This window comes from Xenopus laevis, chromosome 5L (genome assembly GCF_017654675.1).
Source record: "Xenopus laevis strain J_2021 chromosome 5L, Xenopus_laevis_v10.1, whole genome shotgun sequence".
In the NCBI taxonomy this organism is placed as follows: Eukaryota; Metazoa; Chordata; class Amphibia; order Anura; family Pipidae; genus Xenopus; species Xenopus laevis.
In genome coordinates, this window is record NC_054379.1 from 151156478 (window position 1) to 151171353 (window position 14876).

Below are 14876 nucleotides of genomic sequence, written 5' to 3' on the forward strand. Positions count from 1 at the left end.
CAATTCAACAACTACAACCTGAGCATACATTATCTTCACAAATTCTTGAAAATACACATACATTCAGCTCTTGAAATTTCAGTTAGCAATTCCATATTGGGGATCAAAATGAAGGCATAGTCACCATTTAACTAACTTATCCAAGGACTCAAGAAGCTGATACCGATGTGGTCACCATTGTATCAAGGTCTTTATTCTGGTTTCTATGACCTTATCACTACACAATCCTACTTTCCTTCTACATTACCAATGCTTAGCTTCATGTATTTTCTGTTAAACTTTCTCCTGGTCTGATTCTCTAATTGAGATGCTGCAAAATATACAATATGATATTTTATATTTCTTTTTCTGTCTCTTCAGCAAGTGCCGATTTTTGTCTAGATTTCTACTGACATTTTACAAAAGTGAAAATATTTCCTAAGAATAGACAAATGGCTTCGCTTAGGATTTGCAGATAACATTTGACATACATTAACATACTTATAAGGCTTCGGATAATTTAAACGAAGTGGTATGAGCAGGATCATTTTAATGTCGCTAGTTTATAACAGCAATAACATCTTGTCAGGTGAAGCGTTGCCTGCAGATAATGCTCTGGACAATGAGTAATTATAGCATAATTATTGGGCTCAAGAAGTGTAAAATTATTTCACCGAATCCCTTGTAGGACTGATGCAATAAACCATAGCTTTATATATAGTAACAGTTTTACTTCTGATAATGTATTCTTTTTACTGGGGTATGCTGGTTGTCCAAGGACCTTTTACACTCAACCATTTATGTTCTATCTCTAGTTCTATATATTTTAATTATTTAATATTTTAATTGTTGCAGGATAGTTATACAGTAGTTTGTTATAGTATGTGAGACACTGCAATGTATTGGCAAGTCTACCAAGGTCACTCCTTTTCGATGGGAATGTCATCCCCATTAGATTTACTCAATGGTTGCGTCTTATCTCTAGCTCCTGGCACTCCTGGCGTTGGGACAACTCCTCACATGATGCGGTTGAGGTATGGCTCACTGGGACTTGCTTGAATTGGCCCTATTAAGGTTTGGGTCACCTATAGTAAGTTATGGGAGACTGCTATATCCTACATCCTATATCCTGCATGTGTCTCTCTCAGGTGCCACTGATTTTGGCCCCCTTTGGAGCTTCCTTGGCTTCCAAAATACATTTTAGGAGTCATTTAAGGACCATACATGTAGTTACCAAAGTCTAATTTTGAGTTTTTCTGTTGGAAGTTTAGCAGTTATGCTGCAGGCCAAGCTTCTATGTGGTTGTAGCACCCCCACACCAGTTCCTTTAAATGGTGGTCTTATACCTTTAAAAATGGGGGTTGGTTTGGGCAGTCTTTCTTTCTCTTAAAGGGGTTGTTCACCTTCAAACAACTAGTTGTTTTCAGATAGATCACCAGAAATAACGACTTTTTCCAATTACTTTCAATTTTCTTTTTGTGACCGTTTTTCTAATATTGAAGTGTAAAGTGTAGTTTTTCACCTTCTAAAGCAGCTCTGGCAGGGGGGTTGCCGACCCCCCAAAACTTTTCTAAATTGATACATTTAATATATACATTTCTTATCTTCTTCACTGCTGAGCAGAATCTCTGAGTTTCATTACAGGCAGCTGTTAGAATTGATACAATAGTTGCTAATACTCCAGAGATGCTGCTGAGAAATGTATCAACTAGGGGGCCCATTGACTTAGCTCAAGTGAAGGAATAGAGGAAAAATACCATTCAATAGTCGAAGTACTGTCTCTTTAAAAAATTCTTCGACCCCCTAGTTTGCCACCTAAAACCTACTGAGGCCAATGTTAGCCTATGAGGAAGGTCCCCATAGGCTTCCTAACAATTTTCTGATCAAAGGAATATCCTTCGATCGATGGATTAAAATCCTTCGAATTGTTTGATTTGAAGGATTATTCCTTTGATTGTTCGATCGTAGGAATAGCGGTAAATTCGATATTCAAAGTCGAAGGATTTTAATTCGACCCTAGGTAAATGTGCCCCTAAATTTTGCAAAATTGTAACAGTTTAGATTCTGCGCCTGAATTACTGAGCTGCCAGACTCAAACACCAGAGACACAACATTCAACTTTAATCTTAGACTTTGGAAAAACAGTAAAAAATAAATTATGGAAAGTAATTGAAAAATGTCTTTATTTCTGGAGAACAATCTGAAAACAACTGAACTGAAAAAGTGTTTGGAAGGTGAACAACCCCTTTAAAAGCCACAAGTGTGTGTGGGGGGGTTAAACCTGTGGAACCAACACTGTGGTCTTGGCAATCTATCTCTTCTAAAAGAGAGGGGGAGGACTAAGCCCTCTAACTGAACCCAATGCCCAAATCAGGAGACTATTATCCCAAGAAATGCTGCCATGCAGGGATCTGCCAATCTTTAAATACTATGACCGGAGCTAAATAGTTAGGAATCACTATGTGGGGTTTACCTTGATGTGGTATGGTGGCTTACCAATTTTATGATCATAACTTTGTAACTACATGCACTTTTATAGATACTAGATTACTTATGAGGCAGGGGACCAGGGACAGTGATCAATCCCCTCTCTTTTTCTTATATGTTTATAGTTAATTTGGCCATATCAGTAGCACTTCCTTTGTATTTATATATTTTAACTTAGCCTTGGGGGCAGATTCACTAACCGGTGAAAAGTCGCCAGTGACCACTTTGCACTCATCGCTACACTTTGCCAGGTGAATAGTCGCTCAGAAAACGCTAATTCACTAAAATATGGAGTTTCGTCCCGGGCATTGAACGCTGGCAACTTTTAGATGGCGTTACTTCGGCAATGCGAGCAATTCAAAGCGAAGGTGCACTAGCGTTCATTTCTGCCTATTGTTAATTCATTAGAGGTCTTGCGCTCAGGCTAATTTGCATACGGCGGGAAATTTAAAGTTGAATGGACGTCTTTATGTTACATGTTGCAGCAAGTACTTTACATTTCCACTGTTAATTACACATGTCCAGGGAACCTTAATAAAGTCAATAGAGTTGTTATATTGCCCTACACATGAGCCCACTGTATATTTGTAATGTTCCATATGTTAGAAAATGTATGGGGGAACCTGGTTACCCAAAAAATTCTTAAGGACTTTTGCAGCCTATCACTCTAGAATAAAGGAAAAGACACCAGCGTTTTTTGAATTTTGATGCATTTTCCACTCACAGAATATGAAGTAACAGAAGAATGAGATCTATGTACTCCAGTGCACTTCACCTGGTCTGAGCTGGAGAAGGCAAGTCTGCGAAAGAGGTAAGGTTCAGTAAAATCCGCATTTTTGTGATTTTGTGGAGTAACGTCCATTCGCCAGAGCGAATTGTCGCCTGGCAATAGAGTGCGAACGAGTGCTATCGTCTGTCTCTTTCGCTAGCGAATTGGCGCCTGCGCCCGTTAGTGAATTGGCGATGAATTGTCGCCAGCGTTTGCCACTTTGCCCTTTAGTGAATCTGCCCCTTGGAGTGCTCCCACAACTGGGTTGCTTTAATATCTCAATGCATTTACTAGTAATGCTATTAAGTGTGAGGATGTACATATAGTATTTAGAGCAATTATGCAGATAAAATAAAGAATCCAGATTAGTGATGGGCGATGGGCGAATTTTCGCTGTTTTGATTCTCCGAAAAATTAGTGAATTTCCTGTGAAATTCGCAAAATGGCCGGCGTCCATTTTTTTTTTAAGCCAACGTATTTTCACAGCCATTTCACAAATGTATTCGTCGGTGGCAAATAGCGCAAATTCACAGCGAATTCGCACTTGCCAAATAAATTCGCCCATCACTAATCCAGATATCTAAAACTGGTAGAGACCCCATATGTAAGGGGCTGATTTGCTAAAAGACGAACAAATCTGACCAAACTCCCTTCCTTGAATTGAACTCATTTGTCAATACTTTTATTGGGAAAATCTAAGCGACAAACAGTCACAACAAAATCGAGCGTCAATTCATACTGTATAATTTATGCTCTGAAAACTTGATTTTTAAAACCCCAAATTTTTTGGATTATCCGGTTGACTTCTACATGACCTCGACATGTTAGAGATGGCGTATTTTTTGTTTTTTTTAGCAGCTCTGGGGTATGATAAATCTCTAAAAATTAGATTTTTCCCCCTAAAAACTTCAAAAGAAATAATCGGGGTTTAAACACTGCATTATACAATTACAGGTATAGGATCCCTTATCCGGAAACCCGATATCCAGAAAGCTCCGAACGGAACGGCTGTCTCCCATAGACTCCATTTTATCCAAATAACCCACATTTTTAAAAATGATACCTTTTTCTGTGTAATAATAAAACAGTAGCTTGTACTTGATCCCAACTAAGATATAATTAATCCTTATTGGAAGCAAAACCAGCCTATTGGGTTTATTTAATGTTAAAATGAATTTCTAGAAGATTTAAGGCATGAAGACCCAAATTACGGAAAGATCCGTTATCCGGAAAACGCCAGGTCCCGAGCATTCTGGATAACAGGTCCCATACCTGTACTGAAATGAAATGAAGCAATTAGAGAAATGCTGTATGTGCCCTATAATATCTATATATATATATATATCTATATATATATATAGATATATAGATATATAGATATAGATATATAGATATATATATATATATATATATATATATATATATATATATATGTATATATATATATATACACAAAAAATATAGCTTTAGAATAGCATAAACAATAAGCAACACGTTTAAATCAGTAACAAACGTTACTCTGTAGATCTCTTCACAGATTTAAATCATTATTGATTTTTTTATGTTATTGGCAACTGTAAAATTAGTTGTCTCCAGTCCAATCCGGCTTTATAGAATCTATATGCAATTATTGATTTTACTATTTAGAGGCTGACAAGTTAAAGGCTTCTCGGATATAGAAATTTAGATTATACATTGAATGTGGGTTTGCAAGTGAAGTTCCATAATATATCTACAGTATATATATATATATATACATCCATTTATTTTCTATAGCACAATGGGATCATCTCCAGGGGATTGCAGTGTATTTATAGTTGTCTTGAAATGCAATTTAAGCTTTTAAGGAAATGCAGTTTAAAGAACAAAGTGACTTACTCAATGGTATGTCTCTTAAAGCAAATTGTCTGTGTTTTCCAACTTCCCAATATATTTCTACATTAATCTTATAGATCTTTTTCACTATGGCTGTTTGGTAGTGATGGGCAAATTTATTCGCCAGGCGCAAATTTGCGGCGAATTTGCGCGATTCGCCGCCAGCAAATAAATTTGCGAAACGCCCACGAAAATTTGCCGGCGTCAAAAAATTTTATTTCGAAAAAACGTACGCCGGCGTCAAAAACGTACGCCGGCGTAAAAAAACGGGCACCGGCGTCACAAAACGGGCGACGGCGTCAAAAACGAGACGCCGGCACCGTTTCGCGAATTTTTTTTAGAGTCGGCCAGAGAAGGGAACCGGACTTGGGGTAGGCGACAGAGGAGGTACGTGCCTGGCGCCCTCCCAGCTTTGCGCCCTAGGCACGTGCCTACTCTGCCTACCCCTAGTTCCGGCCCTGCATCAATGTGACCTATAGGGAACTTTTAACATTTACTTAAACAAAATAAAGAAATAAATAACACAGCAGAGAAGCAGTTCAGTTACATGCAATATTACATTTATTTATATTAGATTTACATCACAGTTAAAAAAAACATTATATAAGTCCTTTTTTTGCAAATTCTTCCTCATAGTCTTCCCTATGGTCACTGTCAGTCCAGTGATTTTTCAGTTCTGGCTCTCAGTAATGTCTTTGGCAACAGCAGCAGCATTTTTTTCTATGTCCTTTGTGGCATCAGTCATTGGGAATGTATAGCCATCTCCTAAGCTGCTGAAGACTGGGAGGAACCAATATTTCTTTTCATCTCCAAACACTTGTCTCAGGTTCTTGCTCAAGCCCAAGTCATAACGTTCATTCCATGTGCCACTTTCACCTTCCCTAGAAGTGATATTATCTACAGCCCAATGGCAATGAATCCCTAACAATAGTAATAACATTACACAGCAGAGTGTGCTCAAGCTGAACAGCACAATGATCGGCACTTTGGATTGGGTGTTGGGCAGCTGATGAGTCCAGAATAGTATGGAGCCATAAAGTGACACTGCGCTAGTGAATAGGCACAATAGCAATGCATAAACCACGCACAGGAGGAAGGACTTGTAGTTCGAAAATCCCACACAGTTATTTAGAAAGACGCAGTGATGATCCAGTTTCAGTATACAGATGTCACACACTGGGCAATGGTGGCACCTCTCTGGCTTTAGCAGTTGGCATATGTCACAGTACCTAAAAGCTCCTTTTGAGTCCTTAGTAGAAATAGGCGAGGATCTCCTGCAGCACTTCTGGCTTTCCCTCACTCAGGTACCGCTGCTTGTCAGACTCCGACAGGCGGAATTTTGCCGGAGGGACAGCGGGAGGAGTCATAACAGTGCGGAGATAGGACCAGACGCACAGGAGGAACAAAAGGTGGAAAATCACCAGGAAGGTGATCTTTGCCTCTAATAACTGTACAGTGAATATGCACAGCTCCACCACAAATATATAATAGCAGCCAGCCAGGAGGCTAATGAAAAGTACAAGCATGATCTTGCCGAATCTCCTTATGAAAGGACGATCTTCTGCATTTATCTCGTCTGTTTCTTCTTCATCATTCATATTTATCCGAATATCTTTCTCTTCCTTTGTCATTATTGTTTCTTGAAGTTTAAAATAAAAAGTGAAAAAAGTTCTGAAGTAACAAGAAAAAGTAAAAAATTTAAAAAGTGAAAAGACTGGAGTTCTGATGTTGCAGCAACAGCGCTCAGCAGTCTAATGATCAAACAGGTGAGAGCAACAGGCAGAGTCTCTTCTGTTTATGACATCATAATGGGATCTGTTTTCTCAGCCAATGGCAAGCATATCATTAACCTTGACCAACAACAAACAGTGTAACCATAGCAACCAACGGTCATTTCATTCCCACTATGGCTGCAGAGCAGCTTCACTTTCCATATTGTAACCGACCAACAGTGTTAGACAGTTAATGATCAGTAGTGATATTATAACTGAATGTTCAAACTACTATTGAAACATGGTATTTTTTCCTTATCTGGAGTTCAAACAACTCTACTCAATATAGAGAGTTTGGTACAAGATGGATTCCTTGGAGGCTATTGCAATTTCCACACTAACACTTTGTCCGTTGCAACCGCAGTTATGCTGGAATTTTGAAATCCCACACTGTGTTCATGAGATGAAGTATTTGTAGTAAGTTATACACGAGTTACACATGAACTGGACCTGGGAAGCTTTGTCCAGCAGAATGAATTCAAGGGAGAATCAGACTTATTTAGAATGAATTTCTCCTTGTGAGTCAGACTCTTTGAAAGACCATTTGTTGATTATTTTTATATGAAGGTCTAGTTTTTATTTTCATGAAAACACAGGCTGAAAGATGTGTGACAAATTCACTGGTCTCTAGTCTTTATACTGTGTATTTCCCTGAATGGAAACAAATGCTTTCCACATAGTTGTGCTGTGTTACATCTAGAGAGGGAAACAATTAATTAATTAACTTGAATTTGCTTAATGGGGGGTAATTTATAATCTTGCTCTTCCCTGTCTGTTAGTATGGCAGACACATGTCCAGCATTTTTAATGTTTTGTTTAAATAAACCCTACCCAATATTTGATCCAGAGCAAGACAAAAATGTAAAAATGTCTCTCGACACCAAAACAGCAGTAATATTTGTCCTAAAATTCCTATTGTCCTAAAACAATAGCCTTGTATTTCATAACAGCTTTTTCATCTGGGGGGGGTATTTATTAAAACTAAACTTTTTATCACTCTAATGAAAAGAAAAATGTGACCAAGCTCCCAAACTGGAATCCCCTTAATTTACCGATAATTCTTCTTGAAAAAGTCGGTGCGAAAAAATATAGTGACAAAATCATGCACCAGTTTGATATTGTTGCCCCAAAAAACTTGACTTTATTGAATTCTTGCCGTGGCAACTCAAATTTATTGGATTATCGAAACAAAAACCAGCACAAGCAGATGAAACTATAGACAATTCTGAAGGTAAAAAATGTGTTCCGATTGTTAAAGGGACCATCTGCCAATTACTTTGACAGGTTTTATCTGGAGTATTTTCGGATTTTAATTTTTAGTAGCTTTGGAGCCTGATAAATCTCTAAAAAATTTCCTCTAAAAATTCTAGTTTTCCCCTCAAAAAACTCGGAAAAAATGGAGGCTTCATAAATAGGCCCCCTAATGCACTGTATATGATGTACAGTGTGTATTTATATATCACTGGGATACTAAAAACATCAAAAAGTCCCACCAAAGTCCCACATACTGTATGCTCTGTTTCCACTTCCCTTATCCACTTCCCTTAGCTCCACAATTTCCAAACCTGTGATGTATTTACAATTTGCAAAAACACCATTATGTTTGCCATATCTACTGTAGACTTTGTCTAGGGTTTCTTCCTATTATTAAGTGACAACTAATAATTGGTTTGCATTTTACTTATTTTCATTTTATGTTTTATTTTCTATTGTTTGCTTTAAAAAGGTACTAAAGTGATAACTGCTTGGCAGGTAAAATGCACACAGAGGGGAATATAGTTTGAACAGCATGAAATTAAAAGAGCTATCAAAACACTATACATTGATTTTGACTTTTTCATTTTTTTTTGACTCTTCCACTTTAGCAAAATAAAAATCTGCCATCTATTGAACGGAAGAAGATGCAGAAGAATTTTACTTGTTTTATTACATTGGTAGGTTTGATTTTGCTGTATAGCAAAATGTATAATTTTAATATATTTGCCTTTTGGAGAGAAACAGTAGTTTATAATAATTGTTGTAGAGGTTACAGGTTTGACAAGGGGAGCTTGAATTTTTTTTCCAAGTGGAGATTAACAACATCATTAAAAAAGACTGTAATAAGGGGCAATTTCTGACCCTCAAGTGGACATGGGGAAACTACAGAAGCCTGCCACACCTGCCGGCATTACAAGGCAAAAAGATACTGCAGCCTCGACCGGTATAAAGCAATTTTTCCCACCTTCACAAGAACCAGAACCACTGGAAGGAGACAACATGGCGGACAGGCCTACCACGAGTCAGGAAAATCAGACTACCTCAGACTCTGCCACAGAGGTAGGCAATAATATAGAGGGAATCCTCACTGCTCTTGCACAAATACCAAATAAAACAGATTTACATTCACTGGGCTCCGATCTTAAGCACACCATACATATGGAAACGGCCACACTAAAACAAGAACTGGCAAATGTGTGGGATACACTGGAGGACTTAGAGGAGCGCACAACACATATAGGCGCAGACGCCCTCGTGAATTTTAAGACTGTACAAAAGCATGATCAAGCCATATTAGACTCGAGAAGGCACACAGAGGACCTAGAAAATCGTAGCCGACGTTGTAATATACGCATCCGGGGGGGTCTCCGAATAAGTGCCAAACGAGGAATTGAAAGCCCACCTATAAACATAGAGAGAATCCACAGAGCGGGGATTCAAAGGGGCGCCGCTTTGCTGCCTGGCACACTTTGAAATTAAAGACCAGATACTACAAAAGCAAGGAATGTTGATGGTATCAGGTTTGAAGAGAGCACTGTACATTTGTACCAAGATCTGGCTGTATCTACGATAACCCAGAGGCACCTGCTGAAACCCCTAACCGCAACTCTGAAAGACCACAATACAGGCCTGGACTGGGAGTCAAAATAGGCCCTGGCATTCTGAGTCCAGAGAGGCCCAATCAGCTCCCCACCAGCCCACTAAATAGTGACTTTCTATTTCATCTTATGGTAGCCCCTCTGGCATTTGCCAGAACCCACAGATTGCCAGTCCGGGCCTGCCGCAATATCTCTTAGAAATGGGGTTTCCTTTCGCTCTGTTGACACAAAAGTGCGGTAAAACCTTTGCCCTTTGCTATCCTGTGGAGACACCACAATTCTGTCAACAACTTGATATTCCCATTCCACACCTAACAGAATGGCGAAATTACATCCTGGGCGCATCAGAGGACACGTCTCCAGCGCTCACAACAGAGCCACCGACTACACCATGGCCCAGAAGGGACTTCTCCCCTTCCAGACAATGAGGCAGTTGCCTAGAAGCCTTCTATTTATTACATGTCCTTTTTTTCCTGAGGATTAAAAAAGTAGGTTTTAAGGGGTTGTTCACTTTCCAAACACTTTTTTTCAATTCAGAAGTAAAGACGTTTTTCTATTACTTTCCATTATTTATTTTTTACTGTTTTCTAAAATCTAAGTTTAAAGTTGAATTTTCCTGTCTCTGGTGTTTGAGTCTGGCAGCTCAGTAATTCAGGTGCAGACTCTGAACTGTTACAATTTTACAACATTTAGTTGATCCATTTCTCAGCAGCTTCTCTGGAGTATTAGCAACTATTGTATCAATTCTAACAGCTGCCTGTAATGAAACCCAGAGATTCTGCTCAGCAGGGACAAAGATAAGAAATGGATCAACTAAATGTATCCATTTAGAACAGTTTATAGGGTCGGCGACCCCCTACAAGAGCTGCTTCAGAAAGAAAAAAATGACACTTCACATTTCAATATTAGAAAAACTGTCACACATAGAAAATAGAAAGTCATTGGAAAAAGTCGTTATTTCTGGTGATCTGTCTAACGACAACTTGTTTGAAGGTCAGGGTCGGACTGGCGCAGTCGGGGCCCACCGGGTTGTGAACCTCGGGGGCCCCGTGCGCATGCGCAAAAACGAGTGTGCATGCGCAAAAACGAGTGCGCATGCGCAAAACCGAGTGCGCATGCGCAAAAACGAGTGAGCATGCGCGAACGTCAGCCCCAACGCGCATGCGCGAACGTCAGCCCCAACGCGTGCATGCGCAACAGCGCCAAAAAACTTTTACTGCCGTTCGGGGGCCAATCTAGGACCGGGACTGGGCCGGCGGGGGCCCAAGTGGGCCGGGGCCCACCGGGTTTTTTCCCGGTTTCCCGCCGGCCCAGTCCGACACTGTTGAAGGTGAACACCCCCTAAGGGCCAATGTGGACTTAATTCAGTTTTTACCCCCATCTGCACATCAGGAAGAAATGAATTTAAACATGACTCAATCTCCCAGTAATGTGGTCACCTCACATTGCAGCAAACTTCCAGTTCCAAGATCCCAGGAATGTTAATGTCTCTCTCTGTAGATTTGTTTATGACTAAAGGGCCACATAATGGTTTCCCTCTTCCCTTGATTTTGCGGATAATTATCTTAAAGAGATACAAACACCAGAAATTTAATCTTTTACCTACATCTGTCGTAATCTTTTCACAGCATGCTATTTATAATTTTGCCATAAAGGTATTTGCCCAATGTTTTCACATGGCCTATTTGATCCCCCATGTTCCTCTGTGAGGGGGCTGCCATATTTGTGCATCAGGAGTCCGTTAGCATTAGAATCTCTGACAGGTTGAGAAGGGACAATCAGGTTGGCAAAACAGTCAGGTTTAAGTAACAATTACTTAATTACTTACAAAAGCAAACCTAATAGAGAAAAACCATCAATGCAGAGCCGGGCCATGCTGGGCAGGCACCCTAGGCAGGCCCGGCAGTCGCAGCGCCTATTTAATGTGTGCGAATTTGCGCATGCGCAGAAGCGCATTAAGCGCAAACAGTACGTAGCGTCGGCCCGAGAAGGGAACCGGACTTGGGGTAGGCGACAGAGGCGGTACGTGCCTGGCGCCCTCCCAGCTTTGTGCCCTAGGCACGTGCCTACTCTGCCTACCCCTAGTTCCGGCCCTGCATCAATGTGACCTATAGGGAACTTTTAACATTTACTTAAACAAAATAAAGAAATAAATAACACAGCAGAGAAGCAGTTCAGTTATATGCAATATTACATTTATTTATATTAGATTTACATCACAGTTAAAAAAAACATTATATATGTCCTTTTTTTGCAAATTCTTCCTCGTAGTCTTCCCTGTGGTCACTGTCAGTCCAGTGATTTTTCAGTTCTGGCTCTCAGTAATGTCTTTGGCAACAGCAGCAGCATTTTTTTCTATGTCCTTTGTGGCATCAGTCATTGGGAATGTATAGCCATCTCCTAAGCTGCTGAAGACTGGGAGGAACCAATATTTCTTTTCATCTCCAAACACTTGTCTCAGGTTCTTGCTCAAGCCCAAGTCATAACGTTCATTCCATGTGCCACTTTCACCTTCCCTAGAAGTGATATTATCTACAGCCCAATGGCAATGAATCCCTAACAATAGTAATAACATTACACAGCAGAGTGTGCTCAAGCTGAACAGCACAATGATCGGCACTTTGGATTGGGTGTTGGGCAGCTGATGAGTCCAGAATAGTATGGAGCCATAAAGTGACACTGCGCTAGTGAATAGGCACAATAGCAATGCATAAACCACGCACAGGAGGAAGGACTTGTAGTTCGAAAATCCCACACAGTTATTTAGAAAGACGCAGTGATGATCCAGTTTCAGTATACAGACGTTACACACTGGGCAATGGTGGCACCTCTCTGGCTTTAGCAGTTGGCATATGTCACAGTACCTAAAAGCTCCTTTTGAGTCCTTAGTAGAAATAGGCAAGTCTTTAGCCATACGAACGAGGATCTCCTGCAGCACTTCTGGCTTTCTCTCACTCAGGTACCGCTGCTTGTCACACTCCGACAGGCGGAATTTTGCCGGAGGGACAGCGGGAGGAGTCATAACAGTGCGGAGATAGGACCACACGCACAGGAGGAACAAAAGGTGGAAAATCACCAGGAAGGTGATCTTTGCCTCTAATAACTGTACAGTGAATATGCACAGCTCCACCACAAATATATAATAGCAGCCAGCAAGGAGGCTAATGAAAAGTACAAGCATGATCTTGCCGAATCTCCTTATGAAAGGACGATCTTCTGCATTTATCTCGTCTGTTTCTTCTTCATCGTTCATGTCTATCCGAATATCTTTCTCTTCCTTTGTCATTATTGTTTCTTGAAGTTAAAAATAAAAAGTGAAAAAAGTTCTGAAGTAACAAGAAAAAGTAAAAAATTTAAAAAGTGAAAAGACTGGAGTTCTGATGTTGCAGCAACAGCGCTCAGCAGTCTAATGGTCAAACAGGTGAGAGCAACAGGCAGAGTCTCTTCTGTTTATGACATCATAATGGGATCTGTTTTCTCAGCCAATGGCAAGCATATCATTAACCTTGACCAACAACAAACAGTGTAACCATAGCAACCAACGGTCATTTCACTATGGCTGCAGAGCAGCTTCACTTTCCATATTGTAACCGACCAACAGTGTTAGACAGTTAATGATCATTAGTGATATTATAACTGAATGTTCAAACTACTATTGAAACATGGTGTTTTTTCCTTATCTGGAGTTCAAACAACTCTACTCAATATAGAGAGTTTGGTACAAGAGGGATTCCTTGGAGGCTATTGCAATTTCCACACTAACACTGTGTCCGTTGCAACCGCAGTTATGCTGGAATTTTGAAATCCCACACTGTGTTCATGAGATGAAGTATTTGTAGTAAGTTATACACGAGTTACACATGAACTGGACCTGGGAAGCTTTGTCCAGCAGAATGAATTCAAGGGAGACTCAGACTTATTTAGAATGAATTTCTCCTTGTGAGTTAGACCATTTGTTGAGTATTCTTATATGAAGGTCTAGTTTTTATTTTCATGAAAACACAGGCTGAAAGATGTGTGACAAATTCACTGGTTTCTAGTCTTTATACTGTGTATTTCCCTGAATGGAAACAAATGTGTTCCACATAGTTGTGCTGTGTTACATCTAGAGAGGGAAACTATTCATTAATTAACTTTAATTTGCTCAATGGGGGGTAATTTATAATCTTGCTCTTCCCTGTCTGTTAGTATGGCAGACACATGTCCAGCATGTTTAACGTTTTGCTTAAATAAACCCTGCCCAATATTTGATCCAGAGCAAGACAAAAATGTAAAAATGTCTCTCGACACCAAAACAGCAGTAATATTTGTCCTAAAATTCTTAGAAACAATAGCCTTGTATTTCATAACAGCTTTTTCATCTGGGGGGGGGGGGTATTTATTAAAACTAAACTTTTTATCAGTCTAATGAAAAGAAAAATGTCACCAAACTCCCAAACTGGAATCCCCTTAATTTGCCGATAATTCTTCTTGAAAAAGTCGGTGCGAAAAAACATGGTGACAAAATCATGCACCAGTTTGATATTGTTGCCCCGAAAACTTGACTTTATCGAATACTTGCCGTGGCAACTCAAATTTATTGGATTATCGAAATAAAAACCAGCACAAGCAGACGAAACTATAGACAATTCTGAAGGTAAAAAATGTGTTCCGATTGTTAAAGGGACCATCTGCCAATTACTTTGACAGGTTTTATCTGGAGTATTTTCGGATTTTAATTTTTAGTAGCTTTGGAGCATAATAAATCTCTAAAACATTTCCTCTAAACATTCGAGTTTTCCCCTCAAAAAACTCGGAAAAAAAATCGAGGCTTCATAAATAGGCCCCATAATGCACTGTATATGATGTACAGTGTGTATTTATATATCACTGGGATACTAAAAACATCAAAAAGTCCCACTGAAGTCCCACATACTGTTTGCTCTGTTTCCCCTTGCCTTAGCTCCACAATTTCCAAACCTGTGATGTATTTACAATTTGCAAAAACACATTATGTTTGCCATATTTACTGTAGACTTTGTCCAGGGTTTCTTCCTATTATCAAGTGACAACTAATAATTGGTTTGCATTTTCATTTTATGTTTTATTTTCTATTGTTTGCTTTAAAAAGGTACTAAAGTGATAACTGCTTGGCAGGTA

The 14876-nt window shown here is 39.6% G+C and overlaps 1 protein-coding gene and 1 pseudogene across 1 annotated transcript; both read right to left on the minus strand.

Annotated features, from left to right (window-relative positions):
* Nucleotides 1-5763: 5763 nt before the first annotated feature.
* Nucleotides 5764-7357, minus strand: LOC108716380 (annotated as a pseudogene).
* Nucleotides 7358-11990: 4633 nt separating this feature from the next.
* On the minus strand, nt 11991-12938 carry LOC121393565 (palmitoyltransferase ZDHHC2-like). Its single transcript, XM_041562387.1, has one exon. The coding sequence runs from the start codon at nt 12916-12918 to the stop codon at nt 12043-12045; it is 876 nt and encodes a 291-aa protein (XP_041418321.1). The 5' UTR covers nt 12919-12938; the 3' UTR covers nt 11991-12042.
* Nucleotides 12939-14876: the final 1938 nt, after the last annotated feature.

What these genes read in the sequence shown, in the direction of transcription:
- LOC121393565 (XM_041562387.1), bottom strand. Translation starts at nt 12,918, where the DNA reads ATGCTTGTACTTTTCATTAGCCTCCTTGCTGGCTGCTATTATATATTT.